Genomic DNA, 25,649 nt, shown 5'->3' with positions numbered 1-25,649 from the left:
CACCTCTGATCATATGTATTGATGTGTATAAAGTCATGATATGGCTTATGATAAGAAATTCCTGATGCATGCAAACTACTTATGAACAGCTCTCTAACTCCAAATGTTATCTCATTGATATTCCCACTGAATCATTTTTCTCTTCCTGTATTTCTGGGGAGTGATGCGAGCTGTTTCTCTTTCTGTCTCTCTCTGTGTGTTCAGTGTGTGGCTGTGATCTGGTGCACTCTGGTTTCTTCCACCACTCCGGAGAGTACATCTGCACTGAGGACTACCAGCGGCTCCATGGGACCCAGTGTGACAGCTGCAGCCAGTACATCACTGGGGAGGTGGTCTCTGCCCTGGGGAGGACGTACCACCCACACTGCTTCGTGTGCAGCATCTGCAGGTAAACAAGTGTGTGTGGAGTCACAACATACTCCTCATATTCAGAAACATCCTTTTAGTTGCTGTGTGAATTTATTAAGATAAGATAGAACTTTATTGATCCCAATTTGGGAAATGTTTGTGTTGCAGCAGCATAAAAAGACATGGCATTGTACAATACAAATGTAAAGACAAGAAATAAACAAGAAAGTAGAAAATATACATGTTGAATTTACAAATGAACAATAACAAGATATAAAGCAAGGTATTATATTTACATAAGTATGTGACGGATGGAATATTAAATATTGGTAGACCTAATAAAGGTGGTAAAATACGATATATTGGAAATATAGTTTAGTTGGCGATGATTGTAGAAGGAGTTTTGCATTCCAATGTTTGAATTGTTTTATAATCATTGTATTATTGAGTTTTATCATTTGGGGATTTTCTTGGCAAAGAACAACAACAACAACAACAACAACAAATGAGACTCTCGAGCTGTGGCATAATTACTTTGCAAGTCTGTTCACATCTCCATGAATACCACCAGTGCCCCATTACAATTAAAATGCTTAGATGTACGAGTTCTGCGGGCCACTTAATGTCTGTGTCTGTGTTGGGTTTCAGCGACAAGTGCACAGCGAAGCTGCTGCAGAGTCTGGACCGTGGGTGACCGTAAAGAAAGCCTCACAGTTAATAAAACTTCTTATAGCTTATTAAAAGTAACAAATCAAAGATTAGTGCAGCGCTCCTTTGCCAGGGTTTGTCACAAAGTGCTTTACTGAAAATAAATGGGGAGTGCAGTACTATGTTTTAAACACATAATTCACAATGAACCGTTGCTATTTTACTACTGTACTTAAAGAGGTTCATCAGTGATTTAGCATCCTAAAGTTGTGGAGTTTGTGATTGTATGGACCCTTAAAACACCTTGATTATACACTTCCCACAATGCAACTTGATCGTGTCTTTAACTCGACACAACCTGCCTCTCCATCTTTCAGACTCTACATGAAATTTCCAGGACTAAATTGTCCTTAGATAATATATAACAAATAGTTGTAATTGTTTTTTGTGTATCAGAAGAAGCAAACAGTAGATGAAAGATCACATCCAAGAACAATTGATACAATTTGATTTCTAAAACAAATGGAATCACTTCATATGGAAGAAACGCTTAGTTATGTTTTAGATGGCTGGTCTCACTTTATTTATTATATATCATGTACATTTAGTTTTGGCTTCAGTTCAGTTCACTCAAAGCTGGAGGGAATATGATAAGTGGCTGGCAGACAAAGTGTGACTGTAAGCAGTACAGTAAATATATAAAGGCTATCAGTCACTCAGTGTGCGAGATGTAAAGATGGATCATTAAGCTTTAGTTTGTTTATAGTGACAGTTTTTGGAGTCTTCCCATGAGTGTGTGTGTGTGTGTGTGTGTGTGTGTGTGTGTGTGAATGTGTGTGTGTGTGTGTGTGTGTGTGTGTGTGTGTGTGTGTGTGTGTGTGTGTGTGTGTGTGTGTGTGTGTGTGTGTGTGTGTGCGTGTGTAAATAAGAACTGTATATACTGATATTGCAAATGAAACTCATTCAAAATCGTTTGAAAATGTCTGTCAGCATATTGCTATAAAATTGTGTCTCTTAAATGAAGTTTTGTCTGTGCATCAACCGAACACACCAACACTTCTCTGATGTGTGTACAACTCTGACCAGAAGAGAGGCTTAAAACATAATAAAGCCGGGCAGTATTGACTTAAGTTATGAAGTTATATCTACAGGTATAGCAACGTCTATTTACTTTTAACACAGTTGATGCATCATGGATTGTTATAAAATACCTTCTCTACCTTTTATAGATACATCCCAAGTGTTAAATATAGCCGATCACCAAAGAAGAAATCTAGAAAAATCTTCAATTATATATAAGAAAATACATCCGCATTAATAAAATGAATTATACCATCAACGATTTGGGAATTGTTAGGTCTTCAAGCGGATTTGCTTTCCAAGTATCTGTTTGCTAAACTTAAGTTCAAGTGTTGAATACCCAAATGTAAAAAAAGAGAACAAACAAGCAGATCTTTTAGACAAAATGGACATATCTCAAATTCATCAATTTATGTCAAACAAGTATACAAACATGTAGTCCTGAATACAGCATGATCATTTATCAGGGTATTAGTTTGTTTATTTTCTACCAGAAGAGTTTTGGAAATCTCCTGCTGACATATTTTTGTGTACAATGATAAAAATGTGATTTATTGAGGCTGCATTGCAGGTGCACACCTTTGCCCTCACAGTGTGGCTACAGCTGAACCCTTGGGCTGAAAGGCATTGCCGCATGTTTTGATTTATACTTTATTGCATCCTTGTATTAATAATTCAGTCAGGTATGATGAAACCATATTCTCTGCAAACTAGAGTGAATGTGCAATGTGTCACCAAATATGAGAAATAATATCAGGTGATGAGGAGATTGTTGTGTGGAACTCAGGGATTAGTTTGAAACTTCTGATTTATTTCTTTAGGAAAAAGTCTGAAATATAATCCCCCCCTTCATCTGGATATTAAAGGTCTATTGATTTAATATACACTCTTCAGTTGGGAATTAGAGAAGCAATGAAAGTGGTGCTATGGGAGAAATTATGATTTCATTAAATGGGGAGAAGCCTGCGAGCTAGTTCAGGCATTCAACTCGAGTAGCATACATTAACACGTGACGCACCTCGTCCCTCTTACAACCAACCAAACACATTCTCCTAAACATGCCGCTCTATATAAGCTGCCAGGTCTTCCTGCTTCTGCCTCGCTATGCTGCTGCTGCACTGCTGTGTTCACTTGCTATTGCTATGTTCATGTTCCTGCTGCTGTGTTTCATGTTGCTGCTGCTTGCCTGCCCCACCACCACCCCAGCTCCACCCCAGCTTCCACCTGTAGGCTCGGGGGATAGTTATCATCACTCAATGTACTCTGTAAATCTGTGGAGTGATGAGGCCCGACCCTAGACGCCAAACTCAAACTATATGCTGCTTATAATAAACATATTAAGAAACAAGTGAGTTGTCTGACTGAACTTAATTTAAATGTCAAAAGCAGACAAAATGCAATCTTGATCTCATATCAAACAGCTTCTATTCTGTTCACATCCATTATGTTGGGATTACAAAATCAGTTCCATCTGTCAAAACGTCTGCAAATCAAAGTGTTGTATCTTTCTGCACAGATACATACTCTATCAGTACGGGTTGGGAGGTGACTTTTCCGTGAATTTGGCAACCTAACCTTAGTATAACTATATCTGCATAGCTCTACTGAAATACTGTGTGTTTCTTTCAGGAGTCCGTTCCCAATTGGAGACAGGGTGACCTTCTGTGAGAAGAAGTGTGTGTGTCAGCAGTGCTCACACACTCTGAAAAGCGACAAGCCCGTCAAGGTTCACGGGCCAAGCTGTAAGAAACAAACACACACGCACACACAAATATATGCACACACACAGACCAATTGACCATAATTATACTGTAAAATCTACTCCTCTGATCCTTGCCAGCAGCCAATTAGATCCCATTTTGAGGCAATGCAGTGTATTCCTACATTGTGGAATAGATGTATTTCTTATCTCAAAGGCTTACTCACCACCTTTTAAGGCACAGGATGGTCTTCACCAGCGAATTAAACGAGCAAAGGTGTAGTTTTTCTTCTCCAACAAATAAGAGAAACTGCTGAAACCAGTAGCCCTCCAGCTTTTAGTAATAAAGTCTTCATTTTTCTTATTGTTTGTCAATAAATCCAATGAAAAGACTGAAGTGCAGTAGTGCACACAGTGTGGCTCATTGGTCTGTTTTTCTGTCTTTGGCGTAAAGGAATAATCAAGTCTTTGGTGCGTTTGTTTTATTTCATTCATGGGGTTTGATGAAAATATGAAAAGTATAGCATAGCACCAGCGTTATCCTTTGATATCAGTGTGACATAAAGCAGCTTCACCAAAGCTGTGCAACCAACTAAAAAAAAACGTGCATGCGTTTTGGTCATTTAGTAACAAGCATCATCTGTTGCAATGATTTTAGGTCACCTCCTTATATTTATAACATTTAATAATTTAATTGTTGTCATCCATAAACACCTGAAGAGTTTTACTGACCAGCAAATGCTGCAAAACATATCACACACACACACACACACACACACACACACACACACACACACACACACACACACACACACACACACACACACACACACACACACACACACACACACACACACACACACACACACACACACACAGAGAAGGTGGCCTGCAGCTCCAGGTATTCTTTAGCCTGGTTCTGGTCGCTCCATCTGGCAAAGACAGTTTGACGATGAGGACAGGAACGAGGGATGAGGAGGAAGGAGGAGAGGAGTGATGGGAGGTTGGCAGGGAGACAAGGACAGAGAGGAGGGAGGGGATGTTAATGTTGGAGGTGCTCTTATCTTTATGTGTTTCTCAATGCTGCATTCCCTCTCTCCTGTAGACTGTGCCGGCTGTGGGGAGGAGATCAAGCAGGGACAGTCCCTGCTGGCTCTGGAGAGGCAGTGGCACGTCAGCTGCTTTAAATGCCGAACGTGCGGCTGTCCGCTCACTGGAGAGTACATCAGCAAGTAGGTGGCTTGATCTGATGTCTGTACTGTAGCTAATGTTCCAGCCAATATCAAAGATTTCTCAAGCGATCCACGTTCTCCGTTTCATATCTGAAGCTTTGTAACCAATTTGCTTAAAGCAGGTGTTATAATAAACTTGGAGCACTCTTATTATGGCAATTCATGCAAGAAATGTAGATACTTTTTTCCATCAGCAAGTTTTATTTGCAAGATAATAACCGGTAATTACTGTAAACTACTTTTAACTGTAAAGGTCCCCTATTATACATTCATCAGTATATTATAGGTCTCAGATATATATACAAAACATGTCTCTGAAATGTCTGGCTCGAAATACCAAACAGATTGTGCATTGTAGCATCCCATAATCCCCTTTGTTTCAGCCCTGTTTCAAAAGTGCTGATTCTCTGTCTGTTACTTTAGATGAAATAAGGAGCCACTCCCCACGCCCCTCTGAGAGATATTTGGTTAAAAATAACACAATGGTGCTCTAGGAGGAGATTCAGGTGATAAGGTGGGGGGGGCGGGGGTTACCTTGGTTGGTTATTGGCTAATGGTTGTTGGCTAACAACCAACTAGTAACAAGTGAAATCGTTATGACATCATAAAGTGTCCAAAATCTGATCAGCTCAGGACAAAAAGTGAGAGAATCTTTTCTCCTGAATCTCTTTACACAGAGGGGACACATGATTATGTATAAAATACATGAAAAAGTGGATTTTGCATAATAGGTCCCCTTTAACAGACACCCACAGTATTTATTTACATGTTCATACTTGGAAGTCACACTGAAAAATATTTGGCTTTGCTCCAGTTGATTTATGTACCTTGACTCGCGTATCACAAAACGATGTGTTACAGGATAGATAATAGTGGAACAGAAGGTAAAATCAAAGTGAGAACATCTTTGTTTGTCCCTGGCAGGGATGGGATCCCTTACTGTGAGAGTGACTACCACACTCAGTTTGGGATCAGGTGTGACAGCTGTAACCGCTACATCAGCGGAAGAGTTCTTGAGGTGAGTGCATTTTTCATGTGTGCATGCTAAAGATAAATGGGAACAAGATTGAGTATGAGCATATTTTTCCTCTGTGTGACAGAAAGTGTGGGTTTGTATGCAGGCATGTGTGTGTGTCGGTCTATAAAAAGCTGCGAAAAAACGCAGCTGTCCCTCTTTAAAGGAGCGAAGTGTTGACTGATGGAGAAGCAGCTTTGGAAAAACCAACAAAGCAACACTCTCCCATCTCCTCTCCCCAATTAATTCCTATTTCTTATCGTGCCTCTCCCCACTCCTCATTCTTTTTCTACATTTCCTATCACCACTTTGTTCTCGTTTCCTCATTTGTGTGATCTGCTCTAGCTGCTCTCTGCCTTATTTATTTCCTCTCACTTTTCCTTTCCCTTCCTTTCCTTCTCCTTCAGGCTGGAGGGAAGCGTTACCACCCCAGCTGTGCCCGGTGTGCTCGCTGTCACACGATGTTCTTGGAAGGAGCGGAAATGTACATCACAGGTGAGGAAGGAGAGGAGAGCCATGAAATGGTACTATATGGAACAAAATATATGTCAAATCTATAGAATCGATTATAAGCTTTGTGAATAGATGGCTCTACAAAAGAGTTTCAACATATACTGTAGCTAAGAGGCATAATATGGACTTTTAGCATCTATTAAATCCGCTGAACCCTGCAAGTATACAGAGGCGTGTGTGTGTGTGTGTGTGTGTGTGTGTGTGTGTGTGTGTGTGTGTGTGTGTGTGTGTGTGTCTGTGTGTGTGTGCGCGCGCGACTGGTCGGTGTGTCTGTGGTTGATACAGTTAGAGAGCAATCGGATACGGCTTCCTGATAAATGACTGCTTTTAACAGAGCACCGTTATATAGCTTATTGATCTCACATATAGCACTCCCGACCACACTCACTGGTAAAAACACACACACACACAAATGCACACACACACACACACACACACACACACACACACACACACACACACACACACACACACACACACACACACACACACACACACACACACACACACACACACACAAATGCACACTCGCACATGCCTTCTCCCAGCTCATGTTTTCTGTGTACACACAAAGGTTGGAGTCAATTACCTCTCAACCCTCGCCTCCTCTCTGTCCATTACTCTGCTGCTGACACAATTAATCTGAATGAAACGCCTTCACCGGAGGTTTAAATGTAATCAACTAGGAGCTTCTGTTTTACAAATGAGATAATAGTAATTAAAGTTAATAAGCTCAATCATGCATTAAAACAGGTTTATATGAGGACGCTGGCCAACCCTTTTGACCGTGTGGGACAACTTGAATTTGTATGCCTTTTGCTTCATATTTCTGTGGTCCTCTGAAATGATTAATTGGCAACAGGAAGGGCATTTTATAATTTCTCCATGGTCTACTGTATGCCTGGCCTTCATTTGAACAACATATTAAACACAGTTTGAATTCATATACTTTATACTGTAGGAATCACAATGTAAATATTTAGCAGTGAGTTTAAATGTTAGCATGTCCTGATATGTTGAAGAAAGTGGCAGCATTTTCTTGCAAACATGATGTTAATGCAAATCAGCTCAACATACTGTCGGAGATATGGTTGTGTACACAGGCGACATGTGAATATAAAAGCCATGCAATTATATACTGCACAAACATTCCTTCAAGATAACGGTGAAAGGGAAAAAGGAATTCAAACACACACACACACGCTTTAGCCTGGCCGAGGTGAGATTAAATGTAGAGCAACTGTACCGTAACATGTGGCGGACAAGTTGACATCTCCTTCTTCACCTCATTGACATTCTGCTGCTCACCCGCTCACAGCCACCAGTAAAACTAAGCATTTGCATATTGTACTGTGTGTGTGTGTGTGTGTGTGTGTGTGTGTGTGTGTGTGTGTGTGTGTGTGTGTGTGTGTGTGTGTGTGTGTGTGTGTGTGTATATTTATCTATGGCTGTAAATACCTGCAAGCGTCTTTTTTTCCTTGTATCCGCTTAAAAGCAAGTTTTGCACAACAGTGTGTCTGCATATGAATGCAGGTGTGTGTGTGTGTGTGTGTGTGTGTGTGTGTGTGTGTGTGTGTGTGTGTGTGTGTGTGTGTGTGTGTGTGTGTGTGTGTGTGTGTGTGTGTGTGTGTGTGTGTTCAGCTCTGGTGAGCTGCCCCAAGGTTACATTCACTCCTTTTGATGACTTCAGACATTTAGGAGGGCTGAGCAATCACCCTCATGAGACCACGCTCAATTACGACACACACATGCTCGCACACATNTGTTTGTGTGTGTGTGTGTGTGTGTGTGTGTGTGTGTGTGTGTGTGTGTGTGTGTGTGTGTGTGTGTGTGTGTGTGTGTGTGTGTGTGTGTGTGTGGTATGGAGAACTATTTAACAAACAAATTGGGAATGTTGATTCTTTTTAAATGAATAGACGGATGGACGTAGTAAGTTAATTAACTCCCTGAATTTCCTTCTCACTATTCAGCATTTTTCAAACATATCTTAGGTGTTACTAAACGTCATCAGTTCAGAAGACGTCCACTGTTTTTCAAATCTTTTTCTATGATTTTGGTTCTAAATAAATACAAAACTTTGAAAAACAATCACATCTTCCTATCTAAGAAGGTTTAACTATACGTCTTTAGTAAAAATGTCTTTCAGTGACGAATAAATAATTAATAAGCTAATGGTTTAAGGCCAAGTCAGGTTTATATCAGTGCTCCTGTCAATGTGATATATTTCAAGCTGTTAAAACGACAGTATTGATCCTAAATAGTTAAGAGAATTTATTGGGCGCTTCCAATAATTTAACAATTGTGTTTCGATTTTTTTCTCAGAACAACATTTTTATTTATTTGTTTGGCCGCAGTGGACTGATCAGTGGGGCCAAACAGAATATGTTTGTTTGGGGAAATCGAATGTGTTGCCTTAAAAAGAAATGGTCCCACCTCCATGTAGTAGAGTTAATACACCCTTTCTGCTTTTCTTATTCTCTCAATAAATGCTAAAGTGAACCGACATTTGGAAGGTAAAGGAAAATGAATATATAAAAGGACAGTCTTCGGCGACACGATTCAGCAAATAGCAAAACTCCAGAGGCTATTTGAATATCTGCTGCTTTATAACATTAGAATTTCAAATGACACAAGCACAATGTCGATACCACTTTACAATAAGGCTACCCTTATAAAGGGTTTATGAATAGTTTGTAATTTATTTATTAATCATGTTGTGAACACTTTATAAAATCATTAATGAGCTTTTATAAGACATGAGATAAACAGGGTAACTGTGACCGGTTGCTTGCCAAATAGTGAGCCCACATTTATCTGTACTGCTAAACCTTATTATGAATGGTAGTAACTCATTAATAAATGGTGATTTGTTTTACACTTCAAGGTTCAAGGTTCTTTATTTGTCATACGAACATAGCGTAGTTATGTCGATGAAAATCTTAGTTCCCAGGCTTCTCCAACAGTGCAACACAATAATACAGAAAAATATAGAGCAAGTAAATATTAAAAAGTAAATACAAAAAGAAAAATCAGCAAGGCTCCCTTTTGGTAGTTATACATGTTAGTAACTCGTAAATAAATGGTCATAAAGAGATGCCAAGAAACATCAAGATGGAAGGGGGGGAATCACCTCAGTGAACAACAGATACCAAGGATGATGGCAGAAGAAGAAGACGGAGTAAGCTAGGTAGCCAATATAAGGCTTAGTCATCTTGCCAAATAGTGCGCCTTTGTTGATGTATGAAAACTATTAGAACTGGATTATAAATGGTTCTTAATGATTAATAAAGTGTTTACAACCTAATTAACCACCTAATTATAAACCCTTTATGAATCCTTTATAAGGGTAGTCTTATTGTAGAGTGGTACCCAAATGTCAATATCACTTCCCTAGATCTCTCTGACTGCCTTCATTCGCTCTTTTGAGTATCACCAGTCAACATAAAGAGGCTTGTTTTGTTCCCTGATAAACCACATTTTGGATAAAGTCGAGAAAAGAGTAGAAATAAAGGTCTGCCCAAACACACCTAAGGCTTTGCTCCTAATTGAAAAGACAGAGAAGTAGGTTTCATTTGAGTTATCATTTTGTGACAAATTTCCGGCAGCTAATTCTCCCAGAAGTGATGTGCAGCGCCATTGTTTTGGATTGAATCCCTTTCCCTCTGCAGCATTTAGATTCTCCTCAGCCGGGAGATAAAGCACCCCGAGTCCAGGGCCATACATCTGTTCGGCAGCAGGGTTGAGGAGAGTGGGTGGGACGGGGGTGCACTGAATCACCACGCATGGTTTCTGTCTACAGTATTGATTTTGTGTGTGAGAGTGTGTGGTTGTTGCCTGTGTGTGTGTTGTCTCAGTGTGTCTGTGCGTGGTTGTGTGTGTGCAGCTCAGATTAATGGTGTTGATAGTGTAGTTGTATATTAGAGTCATGATCATCTAACGGAGTCCATTCGGTAACTGCGTTGCCTAAAGGCCTGAGAAAATGTGTGTGTGTGTGTGTGTGTGTGTGTGTGTGTGTGTGTGTGTGTGTGTGTGTGTGTGTGTGTGTGTGTGTGTGTGTGTGTGTGTGTGTGTGTGTACAGAGCGGATGTATTACTGTCATTATTACCATCCACATGCATATCACATCCTGACATAGTGGTTTGTTGTTATGAAAACGATGTCAAAGCCTCCATTCATTCACAATTCATCCTTTTTGTCTACAGTCAAGTTGCTTTTCTCCATTCAAAAGTATTTTAAGCATGACTTTTAAAGCACATTGATGTCAAAGAAGTGGATATGTTTAGCATGCAAGGAGAATAATGGAATAGATGTGCAATTTGGCCCGATTGATGAGATAATAAAAAAGTGAGATGGCTAACTCGTTAGATACTTCTATTGGCATTCATTGTCTGTACATATATATATATATTTGTTAATATGTGTTTAACCTGAGCTAGTCAGTACAACAATGATAGCAATCATATCACAGCCTTACATGGTTACTCTACTACACAGTATACAGCTATTAATAACAGTATTATGTTTTTTGGTTTGTTTAAAAGCACTTCATTTTAATCTGTATCAGGTGATACGCACTTTCTTCTATTGGAATCGGTATATAGAAGTAAAAATAAACATCATTTTATGACAATCCCTCTGATAGTCGAGATATTTGAGGACAAAGTGGTAGTTCATCATTGACATTGCTATCGCTTAGTTGAACCACACTGCTAGCATGTTTAGAAATCTGTTCCTCTCTCTTTCTCCCTCTCTCTCTCTCTCTCTCTCTCTCTCTCTCTCCGTCTTCCTCTTTGTTTGTTTGTGTGGGGAGACATGAAGGCATACATCCTTTGTCCTCAGACCAGACAAACTGCCTCCACTATGCAGTGTGTGTGTGTGTGTGTGTGTGTGTGTGTGTGTGTGTGTGTGTGTGTGTGTGTGTGTGTGTGAGATTTATGTCCATGCACTTGAGAAAGGCTGATCTGCTCTTTATAGGATCACATAAAACGGTATGGCTGCTGCCCACACACAGTAAACCAGGTAGTCTGTTTTTGTGTTTGTGTGCAGGTTCAGAGGTTTGGCACCCCATGTGTAAAGAAGCCGCTCGACTGGAGAGGAAACTGAGGGTGGGCAATACTCAAAATACCCACAAGTCCCTGCCATGTCTCTCTACTTCTGTTTCTGTCCTCTCTTTGTGTTTCTCTTTGGCTCTCTGGGTCAGACATTTCTTATGCTTTGTTTCTAAACTAGTTTGTTTTATGAGAAGCGAAACACTTGTGGTATGTAGTTAACATGGGTGTTTTTATAGTGGACACACTTTAATGATAGTGTCTTGAAAATCTAGAGTTAATGGCTTTTCTTTAGGTTTATTATAATTATATATTTTTTTACATTACACCAGTTGTTAATTTAGTCTAAATATACCGTATTGTAAAAGTATGGTCCCACATTGTAAGAACACAGGTAAAGATAACTTTCTCAATTTGTAATCATCCATGATAAAGATTATCAATTTTATGGGAGCAAGAGAAAGTATTGTTACTATCATCATTAATATTTTACCTTGAGTATGTAATAACATGTCTTTTGTATATTTGAGCTAACTTCCCTCTCCCATCTGTCCCACCAGCTGAGGCGCACCTCGGAGACGGTGTCCATTTCTTCTCCGGGTTCCTCTCCTCTCCTCGGCTCCCCTCACCGGCTCATCTGTGTGAGTACCGTCGTCGCCATGGTTACGCCATCAATGCTATGGTTACGCCCTCAGCTGTCACTGTCACTGCCGTCAATCAAAATCCAACCAACAGCGACAGAAGCACAAAGAGTCGCTGACAGCTCTCTCTGCCAACACTATCTGTCTCCATGCAGACTCCCTGCTCTCTCCCCGGCTTTATTCTGTCTGCAACAACGTAGAGTCATCATTATGTGTCTAAAGTCAATTTAAGACCCTTTTTTTCATTTTGTATAACCTAATTTATAGTAGATTGGTCTTAAGTTGTTTGTAAATTGTCATGTATCGAGGCTTTAGATATTTAATATGACATACTCACCAGTTTATTTTGGTCTACTCTGTCTTTGTAAGTTTTAACTGTTTGTTCACACCTCTCTGTATCCTTCTGTTTCTTTTAATTCATGTCTGTGTTTGTGTGCATTTATTTTCCTAAATGTCTATTTACGCCCAATGTTCTACTTCTTTTCCATGTCCTCTCTCTCCTTCTCTTGCAGTCCAAAGGCGACGGTGAAGTGTTGGACTATAAGCAGCTGGCGGCTCTGCCCCGGGTCAAAGCCATCTATGACAACCAGAGGCCTGACATCATCCCTTATCAGGCGGACCATGCACACACACACAACTCTGATGACACTTTGGAGAGATACAGCTGCGTACAGGTACACACACACATGCCCACAATCAATCATGAAGTTACCGCATCATTTTTTTATTTTAAAACTGACATTTTTGTTAAATGATTCATTTGAAGACAATTGTTTTGTTTTTCTCATCCAGTCATTGGGCTCCTTATCAGCATACTCTCATGTAAGTACTCCATCCATCAAGAATCAAGATTTACGAAAGATAGGGTTGTTTGTGAAATATCAACAAACCGCAGCAGGGATGGGCACCAGGTCCACAACAAATTAATCTCTGATTGTTTCGGTTCTATTGGTTGCATGCATTTGGTCAAACGGGGGCCACCTCACTGGTTAGCCCAATGGCACCTCATGTCACCTCACATATCAATTATTTCAGTGAGTTCTGCAGAGGAAAGTAAACAAATTATACATTTTGGAAAGAGAAAGCTCAGTTGTCACGTTGGCAAATAATGGTTCTAATGATGGCCTCCTAGAAGGTAGGCAAAACATCTAAAAACGGACAGATAAATGAATAAGCTCCTTGCTAAACTACAACTTGTTATATTCAAACATAGCTGTTTTGGTGCAGATCAAGTTTTAGTGTTAATGAAGCTGCTCAAGCCTTCTATTTAGCGGGTATCACTCCTATCCATATTCTGCCACAAAAAGTAAGTAATCAAATTTCCCGAAATGACAAACTACCTCATTCAAATTGTGATTGCTTTGCAGTTAAAAGGCCTATAAAAGCCTTAAAAACACATTACTCTAAGGCAGCCTCTCTCTATCTCTCTCTCCAGGATCTCTTGGACGGCGTTGAGCTGAGGACGAGGCGTTCCAGCTCCGCCTTCACTGACTCTCCCTCACACAGCCGCCACGGAGGCTCCCCCCTGCATTACTATCTCCCCGGTAATGTGCCCACTCAAGCATATACATGCACCACACACACAGACACACACATATGTACACAGAAAGCAGGAAGTCCCTAACTGGAAAGATGTTCGAGCTCTTTGAGTGGGTGTCATGTCCCCTGACACACACACACAGGCACACACACACACACACACACACACACACACACACACACACACACACACACACACACACACACACACACACACACACACACACACACACACACACACACACACACAGTAATTCATCAGTGTGTTCGGGCCATTCTGTTGCTCATGCTTTGGTTTCTCTCACTGTGATTGGCTGCACTGGCTGCAGGCAGTGAGAGTGGCAGGAGTTCACCTTATTACAGTCAGCCCAGGTGTTCCTCACCCACCACCACCTCCTTCCAAGCCCCAAAGCATTTCCATGTGCCAGGTAGGCCGTCATCTACAAAGCTGACCACTAACCTGAAGTTACAAATATCAGATTGTAACCTCACCCACCCTCAAATAGAGTTTAGAATCAATCTAACCGTTAAAGGGGCCCTATTATGCACATTTCAGGTTCATATTTGTATTTCATGTCCTCTACTGTACTGTGACATTTTTACTTGCTTTAATTTCAAAAAGCTCTTTATTTTTCTCATATGTGCTGCAGCACCTCTTTTCACCCTCAGTCTGAAACCAGAGCCCAGTCTGCTCTGATTGGTTAGCTGGCCGGCTCTGTTCTGATTGGTCAAAGGCTTAGAGATGTCCCGCCCCTAAGCCTATCACGTATAATATGTTGGAGCGCTAGCCAAAAGTAGCGCGACAAAGTGATGTCATTATGTTAAGGAAGTTAACAAAGGACTACTATCACAGTGTTTCAGGCAGGGGGGGAGCTGATGGGAAATACACTTTTTTCAGACAATTGACATGCATGAAAATCTATATAGCACACTACACGAAAGAGAAAACCCCAATAAGCATAATAGGGCCTCTTTAATCATCACAAGTATTTATATTTAGCTAGAACCCTGACCCTGACCCCAGAACCAGAGTATAGCTCTCCTAACCCACACAACCTCATTCCTTAGTGACATGTTGTCATTTGAAATAACTATCAGCATAATTACAATTACTGAAGTCAGTTGTTGACAGAAAATGTATTTATATACATTTATTTTGATAGCATTTTCCATTTTTTTCCATTTTAATTGATTGGCAATATTTTTGGGTTTTGAATGAGTGAAACAAAAACAACATTAAGACTCTACTTTGGGCTGTTTGGAACTGTGGCTGGAATGTTTCACTTTTTAGTTTATATTTCATAGATCCATTGATAAAGAAAACTAATCTTATACAATTTTGGATCCCGAGCGAGTTTCCAACACCATCTTAGCAGAGGAGAAAATGAACCATCGCTTCATTTTACTCCAGCAGTGATCCTTTGTCTGATTTATCTTACTGATCTGCAGCTCTTGTATAACATATGAGCGCTGTAATCTAACAACTAATACCAGATCATTTTATTTAAACAATCCCATCAACCGTCCATTTTATCAACTTAATGCCCCTGAACGTTTCAATCTGTCTTTGTTCCCTTCACTTTGAAAGGCCTTTGCTTTTCACTGCAAGCTGTGCATTTGGTTTCCCTCCATCATTCCCTCCTTCCTTTTCCATTTCTCACTGAATGTCCCCTCTCCGGTTTTTCCAAGGCTGTTATTCCTTGCCAGCCCCTGCGACAGCACTCCCTTCATGCTTTTCAACACGGAGCGAAATGTATTTGGTGGATGCTTTTATCCAAAGTGCTTTGCGGTATCACGAGGGCATACAAATTTAGCTCTGATGGCCCACTGGGAGTCAAACCTCTAACTTTGGAAGATTTAGTGGTACACTGTGCGGCATTTGGAAGTATTTATAATGTTTTCTTATTTTAGTTGTTCTTATATTGCAGTAATGTGTAGTAGTGCTTATCCAGCACTCAAAACCACCATTAAAACACAATTATCCCCCAAATATGAGCTACAAGGTAATACTGTACATGCTCCTGTCATCTCTGATTCTTTCTCTCTCCTCCACTTTATCTTTTCCATCCGGCCCTTTATCCACCCTTCAACTGCTCTCCTCCCTCTTCTTTATTCCTGTGCCATCTGCTGCTCTATCCAGTAATAAGCCTGGATCTGTATTAGTCAGCCTCTCTGCACGTCAATCAGGTTGTCTGGATGCACGGCCGTATCTCCGCCATGGCAGTTTATTACCCGCACTGTCAGATTAACGGTTACATGTACACAATTGAATTGGTGGGACAATATGAGTAAGGAAATACAGACTCCTCTCCTCTTCTTCCTCTATTCCTCTTCTCCTCCTCCCCTACTCTTCCCTTCTTTCCACGCTCATCCCCTCGTTGTTTCTGTCCTTAGATTCTGAGGACAGCAACATCTACAGGAAACCCCCCATCTATAAAAGAAAAGGTTGGTGTATTCCTCACAATGTCGTCTCCTTTATAGCTTGTGTTAGGCTGTCTACCTGTCAGCCGGTTGGTTGTAAAAGCATTCTCACAATGACACATGCTTCTGTTTGTCTCACTTAATGAATCCGTTAGATAAAAGATCAGTCTAACATCTGGTGCTTCTGATGACATGCCATTCTCCTCGACAACAACTCTCAAAATAAATACAGAGGAAGCTAAAGCATTTGTTTTGCAATCCTGCACAGGCTGCAGCCATAGTTTAGTCCTATATTTCAAATGTTTTCTCAAATAATGCTCTTTGGTTGATTGTTCATTGTCTAGCCCTGGGTTGTAGGGTTTATAGGCTCTAAGTCTTGCCCAATATTTAGATTTGAAGTTGGAAGAAAACTACAAATATAAAATATCCTTAGATAATTCCATTTTGATTTAGCTTAATTGGATTACATTTGCTTCAATTATTGTTTTTGCTACAAAAGGTTTGACTTAGTACAGAGACATTTCTTCTTTGTGAAAACATTATTTTTACTGTCTAATTGGCGAACTGAAGCAATAAGTGCGAATGAAACTGTCCACCTGTCACTGATCGGATTCACAAGTCACCTTTTTACTAAAGTGAATGTAACTGTAAGTAAAGACACCTCAAAATCAAGTTGCTTAAACATAAATTAAACTTACACACAGATCTTAATAGCAGCCCCTATAATTATCTTATTAAGGGGAGTGGCTATCTGCCAAGGTGTGACCGATCCATATTCAATGTCATACTGTAAGTGTTTCTCCTACATTACATTCACAGTGGGCCACCTGCTTAGCATTGCAATCCCTGGCCTTATGTTACCTTAAAAATACAAAACTGGTTAGAAGAGATTTTTAAATGTGTAAAAACAAGAATACTGCATTAGTTAGACCCTCCAGAAAAACGCGATTCTGCGATCGCAGAATTTACCGCATAATCAGCCAAATGGCGCAGATTTTTAAAAAGCCGCATATTTATCAAAAGGCCGCATAATCCCCGCATTTTTCCACACAAAGTTGAGAAGAAAAAAAAGTTAACTCGTCTTGACGTGACGTCATCAGCTCGCGCATCACAGAATGTAAACAACACTGTATGGAGCTCATTTACCAACGAACATTTCTACTAAAGACCGGGCAAAAAGTGGGGGGAAACTATTCTGCACCCCGTGCAACTGTGTGTTGGAGCATAAGAGAAAATCGACGGTGACGACCCACTTTGATTCATTCAAACATTCGAAAATGCTTTCTGCTGCTGCGGACAAGAAAGCCATTCAACTCCCGTTCACGAGGCATCAACCTCCAAAACCCTTTCGAGGGCTACAAGAAACGAAGTGAGTAGCCTACAAGATTGAAGCTGGTCAGATAACGAACGAGTAAATGAAAACAGAATGAGGCGGAGAAGTGTGTGTGTGTGTGTGTGTTGTGTGTGTGTGTGTGTGTGTGGGGTGGGTGGTGTGTGTGTGAGATTAAAATAGCCCAATTGCTTTTACAATAAATAAACATTGAATGTGTTTAATTGAATAGTAAAGGGGTTTAACGTTAGTGGCAGGTTGTGTGTGAGAGAGAATAAATAAGACAGCCCAATATTTAAAAAAATTGTTATTCTTTTCCCCCGCATATTTAGCATATTTCGCAACTTTCCGCATATTTCCTAACTTCCCGCAATTTCACCGCATAAAATCACATAAAACCCCGCATGTTTAATCGCATAATCAAGGATTTTAGCCCGCATAATCAAGGATTTTTGCCCGCGTTTTTCTGGAGGGTCTAATTAGTTACAGAATAGATCAAGGCGGATTGTAGTTTTCCCATCACATCACAACCATCATTATTTATTGGAGTCTAAATATGTGTGGGATAATAATGTTACTGTCAGCTGACCTGGCTGAAAACCAAACAAAAAATAGCTCTGATGGTGGGTAGACGTGGCCACATCAGAGATGAAACTACAGTTTTAATCTGCGATTCAAAAGGTGATGTAAAACTAAGAGAAGCAATGACAAATATTTAGAGTGTGTGGGTGATCCATCAGCGCTCAGATGGCAGGTCGGGCAGACTTACAGCGCCCCAGAAGCAAAATGCTGACAAGCCTCTCTCTTCCGTCTGAGCAGGCAATCTGTGATCTGGGCTCTGTGGATGAATTTTGGTTTACAGCACAAATCATTTATAGAGCAGTTTTCATATTAAGGCAAAGTGCCATAATCAGGTTTATACGATATATACTTAGTGCCGTAATGTATGTCAAAGTCAAAACTGGCTGCAGCTCAAATATAAAAGCAAGCGTCCTAATAGCAGATGTAGCCATCAAATGATTACAACTGAACGTTTTATGGTTTTCTTTAAGTGCCTTTTAATGCTTCTTATAATATTTTAGATGTATAGATATCACCAGGTTCAGGGTGTTGCTGTTTCCCTCTGCCAACAACTTGTCTGTTTGGCATATATCCTGCATGAAAGTCCCATTTAAACAAGGAAAGATCACCTCATAATCCCTTTCTGAATACAAAAACACACAAACAGGAGACATATTGCTATTTTTTCTATGTCCAGTTTAAGATCTGATGGTCCAAAGATTAAAGGACACATTCATGTATTCACAGCATCAGTAGAAATACGACCTTTCTTATATGTCACCCTCACGCTCTTCACCCGTCTTAAAAAAATCAACAATTTCCTTGAAGATATTGCATCCTTTCATCCTCACAAGGAAAACATCAACCTTGACAACTTTGCATGCTTACTGGAAGTTTTGCATCATATCCCATCTCATCATCTCTGACCTCCTTCTCTGTTCTATACTTGCTTTTGATGCCTTCTGCTCCTCCCTCCCCCCTGCTGTGCCCCCCCCCCTTTCTGTGAGTAAACACACTACTTTGTCCGTCTTGTTTCTCCTGTATGCACACACAAAGAAAAGACACAAAACCTCAGTTAGGCCAACAACAAGCGAAACAAATAATCCATTCCTGGTAAAGCAGAACATTTGTTAACTTCCTTGCATCATGGTTGACTTTTCCTTTCTCAATGCTGTGTTTTTTATTTGAAGCATGTCAATTAAAACTTCAATTTTTCCCCTTTAACTGAGGGGTTTCTTTGGAAGTTCTTTCTTGTCCGATGTGAGGGTCCAAGGACAGAGGGTATTCATATTCTGTACAAACTGTAAAGTCTACTGAGACAAATGTAACATTTGTGATATTGGGCTATATAAATAAAGATTGATTGATTGATTGAAATTAGCCTACTGTAGCAATGCTTGAGTGAAAAAGGTTTTGTGATCTCACAAATTGTGTTGAGGATTTCTTGTTTATTCCTTCTCCCTCAGACATATCTGCTTCTCCGACAGTCTTTAAGAGTAAGACCAATGAGAACCTCCTGAATTCCAGTCGCCTTTCCACCTCCAACTGCAGCAGCATTTATCACCCGGACTCCAACTACTACCCATATACCGGCTCTCCAAAAGGTTAGGCTCCCTCCTGTTTGAAATAAAAACACATTTCTGCTAACAGACATGCTTAGAAACCTCTATTTACTCTTTTACCTCCCATCTCTCTCTGACTTTAATTTCCTCCATTTCTCTCCAGTCTCCAGGGTGAGGAGGTTTTCTGCCGGAGGAGAAGAGGATGGATGGAATCAAAATATAAACAAAGTAAAAGAAGATGAGGTTCTAATGCTTCTCCCTTTTATATTTAAACTGTTAATATTTAATGAGCTAGGTAATTAAATGCCACTTTCCAACCTCACATGTGGACATGATGCTGCTCCTCTCTCCTTCTTTCTCCTTCCCTATATCCATCCATCCAAACAACAACCATCGCCTTTCCCTGCTCTAGTCCATCACCATATATTGACCCCTGCATCCATCCCACTTAACCACCTCTTATTGCTCCATCTATCAGTCCATTTTTCCACCTTCTTTTCTGGCCCCTTTATCTGACCCATCCTTCTATTCCTCCTTTTTCCTCCCTGCAGGGAATTGGCAGGATGATCCTGAAGGAGGAGATGAAGGCGCGGTCCGGTTGTCACGACAATGACCAATGGAGCAGCAGGCGCACTTCTCGCTGTAGCAGCAAGGAGGCGCTGAACAACCTGGCCTACAGCTCTCTCAACGGCTGTAAGTCTGTGGCCCGCTGTGTGTGTGTGTGTGTGTGTGTGTGTGTGTGTGTGTGTGTGTGTGTGTGTGTGTGTGTGTGTGTGTGTGTGTGTGTGTGTGTGTGTGTGTGTGTGTGTGTGGTCACTTCTTTAAATCTGAGAGAAAGTGCTGCTTTTGTATATTTACCTACATGTTGTATACTTGACGTCTATTTGTGGCTAATTAGCGCCAATAACAAAATACTGTTGAGGCTTTTGGGTATGCCATTATGTTTTTCAGGGTCTTTACGTAGATATTAATTTAAGTATTTGCAAACCCTAAAGTTTCCCTGTTGATGGCACTAAATAAAAAGCAGAGGGATCGACAAAGTTATTACAATTAATCTGGACATGTGTTTACCAAATATCAAGGCCATCGATCCAACACTTCAATACCTTGCATACAAAACGTTATCAAAACCATATTCCTGGAGCTACAGGAAAAAGTAGGCAGTCATTAAAGTAACCAGGTGTATCCACTGGGAACCATGGATGTTTTCCAAACAAGCCAAAACTGATTTAAAGCATCATTGTAAACTCTGCTTTTAAAAGTAGTTAATAAAGTAAATGCAGATATGATCCTTTAAAGTTGTTTGAGGTTTGAGACTGTGTTTAGGTTCACAGCTAAATATCTTATCTGGTTCAGTCAAGTTAATGGTGATGATCAGCCTGCGTTTGTAAAAGTTTGAGATTAGGAAATGCATGTTTTCACCATTTTCTATATAATAGTATCTATATTAGCTCTCTTATTGTTCCCAGAGACAAAAAAGGAGAGACTGTGGAGGTCAAATGGGAATAAAAAAGAGTGTTAACAGGAGAGAGAAGGAAAGAGCGAACGAGATTGCGAGTGAATTTTATTCAAAAGAGTGTCGGAGTGAGAAGCTAGAGCAATTTACAGCCGTTCAAAGAAGATGTATGACATGAAGCTCCGAGCTAAATCAGGGTCAGAGAGTGGTGGAGAGAGAGAGAGGGAAATGAGCTCTGTGCACAGTGAGGTCAGACTGAGAGGTGTGGATAATGTGTGTGTTCACTGCTGTGTAATCACTCTGGGTTTATAGTGTCTGCTGTTATTACACTGATGTGAAAAATACTGAGAGGTGTTTGCTCATCTATTCTTCAGAGGAGGTTCATTTCTAAATGGGATGCCCACAGTAGGATAGAAGCAACACGAACTCCTACTAAATAATGGATTGAATGAATTTGCTCCATTCTAGGGATGGTGATAGCAATGTCAGTCAGTTGGGCCACCACTTTAGTACAGAGAGGAATAACTGATACCATTAGATGAATTGCAATAAAAACGTTCATGGTCCCCTGAGGATAAATTCAAATCACTTTTGTGACCTCCTGATTGTTTTCCTTTTGAATCAATGGGAGTTTAAAGTTTTTACTTACATTTGATAATAGCTTAAGATCTACGAAACGGATTGGAACCTTTTTAATCAGGCATTTATGGTCCCCAATCGGATTAACCCTAATTACTTTTTGGATCCCGTGACTTTTCCTCTAGTGCTTTCATTAGGTTCACCTCTGTCGTTATAATTGAAAAATCTCAATAATTGCCATGACACTTGATACACACGTTCATGTTCCCCTCAGGATGAATTATAATGACTTCCAGCTATTGACTGGTCAACATTTCAGTGTGTTCAACACTTTGGTTTATAACAAAATAGCTGTCAAATGAATTACATTGCCCTTTGGCCTCAGCTGTGTTTTATATTTAGTGCTAAATGGCTATTGTTAGCATGCTAACACGCTAATCCAAGATGGTGAACATTGCACCTGCTCCACATCAGTATGTCAGCATTGTGAATGTACTGCAAAGCACCACTGTGCCTCAGTTCAACCCCATCAGAGCTTTATCATATCATTCGTTTTTTCACTTATCAATTAATATAATAAAAAGATAAAAGTTATACTTCTATTTTCCAAATTCCGGCATCTATGTTTGTAATTATAATCTGTTGCATTTTAAGATAATTTTTTCTCAAAGTTTGGTGGGTGGTTGCTGTAAATATATGCATTTTGAACGTGCGGCTCGATGCTTCATGAATGTGCCCATGCTGCTTCATATTTAATATGATGTGTAGGTCGCGATAGTGATTTGTCGGCATGTTGATGCTGTCAGGGGCATATCTTCACACAGCTGATGTTTTATAGATGTCCCACAACAGCTGGCCTTTTTTATTTCTCTTCCACTAAAAGCTGCCCTCTCATTTCTGTTTGTCCTCTAACTATGACAGCTTTATAATCTCATGTGGTAACTTCACTTCGCTAAGAGCTTCTAAACCAGTATTCAAGAACAAGTTATATCTGCTAATGCTTCTTTGATAATTCATTAGGACTAAAAAGTTTTGACTTGAAGCAAGAGAGGTTGTATTTCCGAGGTGTATGTGTCATGAAATAATGAAGTGTCCCTTGTTCCTTTTCTTCTTCTTTTCTTTCCTCACTGTTTCTATATTCTCAGCTCCCAAGTCCGTCTACAGTTTAGACAGCGGTGAGTGTGAGAGTGGTTCATTAGTGTGTTTCTGATATCGTATCTCTGAGGTCATCTCAAGGCGACGGCTCCACCGTGGGCTATCTTCCCTCTGATCCTCTCCGTCCTACCTGTTCTGCAGCTCAGCTTTAAATCCGATTGTTATCAACTCTCTCTCTCACACACACACACACACACACACACACACACACACACACACACACACACTTTCTTTAGGGTTACAGGTGGGAAGATGAATGTCTCTGTAGCTTAGGTCTGCGTTTAGCAGCTTTTCTTCAGCAGCGGGCACTGATCCAGGATCACCGACCTGAACCCCTCGGCCATCTGTTTGTCAAGCCACAGTGACACAGGACACTTTTGATTGTAAAGATAGACGAGTCCTATGAAATCACTTTGTTTATTAAACGTTTGGAGTGTTTTTGTTACTGTGATCTCTTTGCCATAATCCTTATAGAACTATAGCTCATACTGTGAAAGAGATTGTCTACTTCTTTGAAGAAAGAAATACATACAATGCATTTTATCTATACTTTTTAGAACCCAAAATGTTAGCAGCATGTCGATTGGTCAGCAGCATTGTAATGTTAAAAAATGAAATTGAAAGTGCAACTTTGTACAAAAGTTTCAATCTAATTATTTAGAATACAAAGTGTAAATTACTTTTCTTAATGCTCTATGAAGCCTTTGTCTTAATGACAGTTGTTGAAAGATATAAATATTGAATGAGATCAGACCAACACCAATAAAGAGTATCAAATCCGCGCATCCCTAATCCTAACTCAATAACATCCCAACTTGGCTTCAAATATGTTTTTGGACACCATCTAGACAATACTTTTGCCATGGATCGTGCCATTAGAATAGAATAACTGATGAAATGATTGAACAAATTGCTCCAAAACCTTAAGAGCAATGATTCAAATGGCAGCTGAGACTATAGACTAAATAAATATAAACTTGCTAAGGCAATTTGTTTTCACACTGTTTGGCATCAAGGCACAAACATATTTCTGAGACACGCCATGACTCATCTATTCAACTGTATCTCATTTTTTTGTTGAAAGTGTGTTGTTGAAGGAAAACCCATTATAATTTCAGCGTCCCACACACACTCACACAGCTCAATCGTTTTTACTGCATCAGGGTGTTTTGTCTCGGCTCTTTGACATCACTGTGTAATTTAATTCCATTGAACAACTGCAGTGACCAATAGAGAGAAGAACAGGAAGGAGAGAAGGAAGGGGAAGAGGAAAGATGAAGGAAGAAGGAATAGTGAAACAAAGATGTGAAAGTAGAAGTGAGAGAAACGGAAAAATGACTTGAGCGGATTAGTGTGACTCCACTGCCATCTGCTGCCTCATTACATTAGTGCACAACACAAATACAGGACGCTAGGATGCTGCTGGTTACCAACGGTTAGATGCTACTATGCTGCAGGCGTGACAACAAAAGGAAATACATATTTAAAAAAGATTCATGAAATCAGAGTTTTGGTGGGGTTTTATTGGTAAAATATAAAATGGTGAAGAGAATAATATCTCATTCTATTTTATTTATTTCTATTAAGGGAGTAAATGTAACAACCATATCACATGTACATCACTGTGACATCACTACATAACACTGGCGCTTCTATTGGCTAGCGCTCCAACACATTGGACGTGATTTGCTTGAGAAATCACAGCAGGGCCGGCCAGCTCAACCAATCAGAGCAGGGTGTGGTCTGGTTTCCGACAGAGGGTGAAAAGAGGTGCTGCAGTACAGGCAGTATGAGAAAAACATGTCACAGTAGAGGCACAAAATATGAATAAGAAACCTAAAAATTAGCATCACAGGGCCCCTTAACAATTCGAATCCTCTGGAAACTGCCTGTTTATAGAGGTACTGCACTCCCATTCATCAATTGAGTGTGTTATTATTATGTTTGCATAATTTATGTGTTTGTTTATGCTTATGTGTTTATATTTGTTCTTCCAGACTCATGCATTGCCAAATCATCGTCGTTGCCAGGCTACGGCAAAAATGGACTGAGGGTAAGCAACCTATCATGTTAACTGTGTGTGTAATGGCAATTTCCTGTTTCTATGTCCTATATATTGTTGCCATTACTTCACAGAAGGGCTGAAGAGTGATCCAGACGCAGACACAAACAGATGACTTTCCGGTCCTTTGGTGCAGTTTATAATGAGGTTTATTCAGCGTGTACATACCAGGGTTTAATTGTACAGTTTAGTTGTTGTGGTGAGCATCTGCCGGGCTGGTGGAATCGGTATGCTCTCTTCCTTCTGTGTCCTCGTCCTCCTGTCACCTATGACCTCTTATATACACCCGGTGCAGCTAAACCCCGCCACCAAGTGTTCAAAAATAATATTGCACTATACATATAACTTAAATAAACTGACACACCAACAACACCCATACAATGACTCCTACAATTACTATGAAATCTATTGTTTTCGTCATTATTACAACAAATACACACTTGCAACTGATCACACTGGCAATGATTTTATATTTATTAGGACTATTCAAAACAAATCATGCTTCAAAAAAGTGGGGGCTCCAAATAAGTGGGGGTACGGCGATCCCCTGCGTCCAACGACCACTACACCACTGCTTACAATATAAACAATACAAGGTATAGAGGGCTGTAGGTGTCAACATCACTGCAACATAACTTTAGCCACCTGGGAACATGAAGGGTTATTCGTCTTGGTATGAGGACGTTATTCTGTTGCACTTTAGTTACTTGATTACAACATGTACTGTATCTGGTTTTGAATTTGTTTTAGATTAACCACC

At 40.1% G+C, this 25,649-nt stretch overlaps 1 protein-coding gene across 1 annotated transcript; it reads left to right on the top strand.

The window, feature by feature from the left end:
- Positions 1-204: 204 nt before the first annotated feature.
- Positions 205-25,250, top strand: LOC104967846 (actin-binding LIM protein 3-like; the record flags this gene model as incomplete). Its single annotated transcript, XM_010797374.1, has 16 exons — positions 205-388; positions 3,706-3,818; positions 4,881-5,007; positions 5,932-6,025; positions 6,430-6,517; positions 11,582-11,640; positions 12,144-12,224; positions 12,737-12,898; positions 13,017-13,046; positions 13,660-13,768; positions 16,158-16,208; positions 19,542-19,679; positions 19,801-19,865; positions 20,189-20,330; positions 22,818-22,847; positions 24,825-25,250. Coding segments are annotated over 16 exons (1,550 nt in total), but the record flags the coding sequence as incomplete, so codon positions are not given.
- Positions 25,251-25,649: the final 399 nt, after the last annotated feature.

The sequence above is a fragment of the Notothenia coriiceps genome, unplaced genomic scaffold (genome assembly GCF_000735185.1).
Source record: "Notothenia coriiceps isolate Sejong01 unplaced genomic scaffold, NC01 NC01_scaffold00037878, whole genome shotgun sequence".
Classification (NCBI taxonomy): domain Eukaryota; kingdom Metazoa; phylum Chordata; class Actinopteri; order Perciformes; family Nototheniidae; genus Notothenia; species Notothenia coriiceps.
The sequence above is the reverse complement of the archived record's forward strand: the minus strand, read 5'-3'. Positions and strand labels throughout refer to the sequence as shown.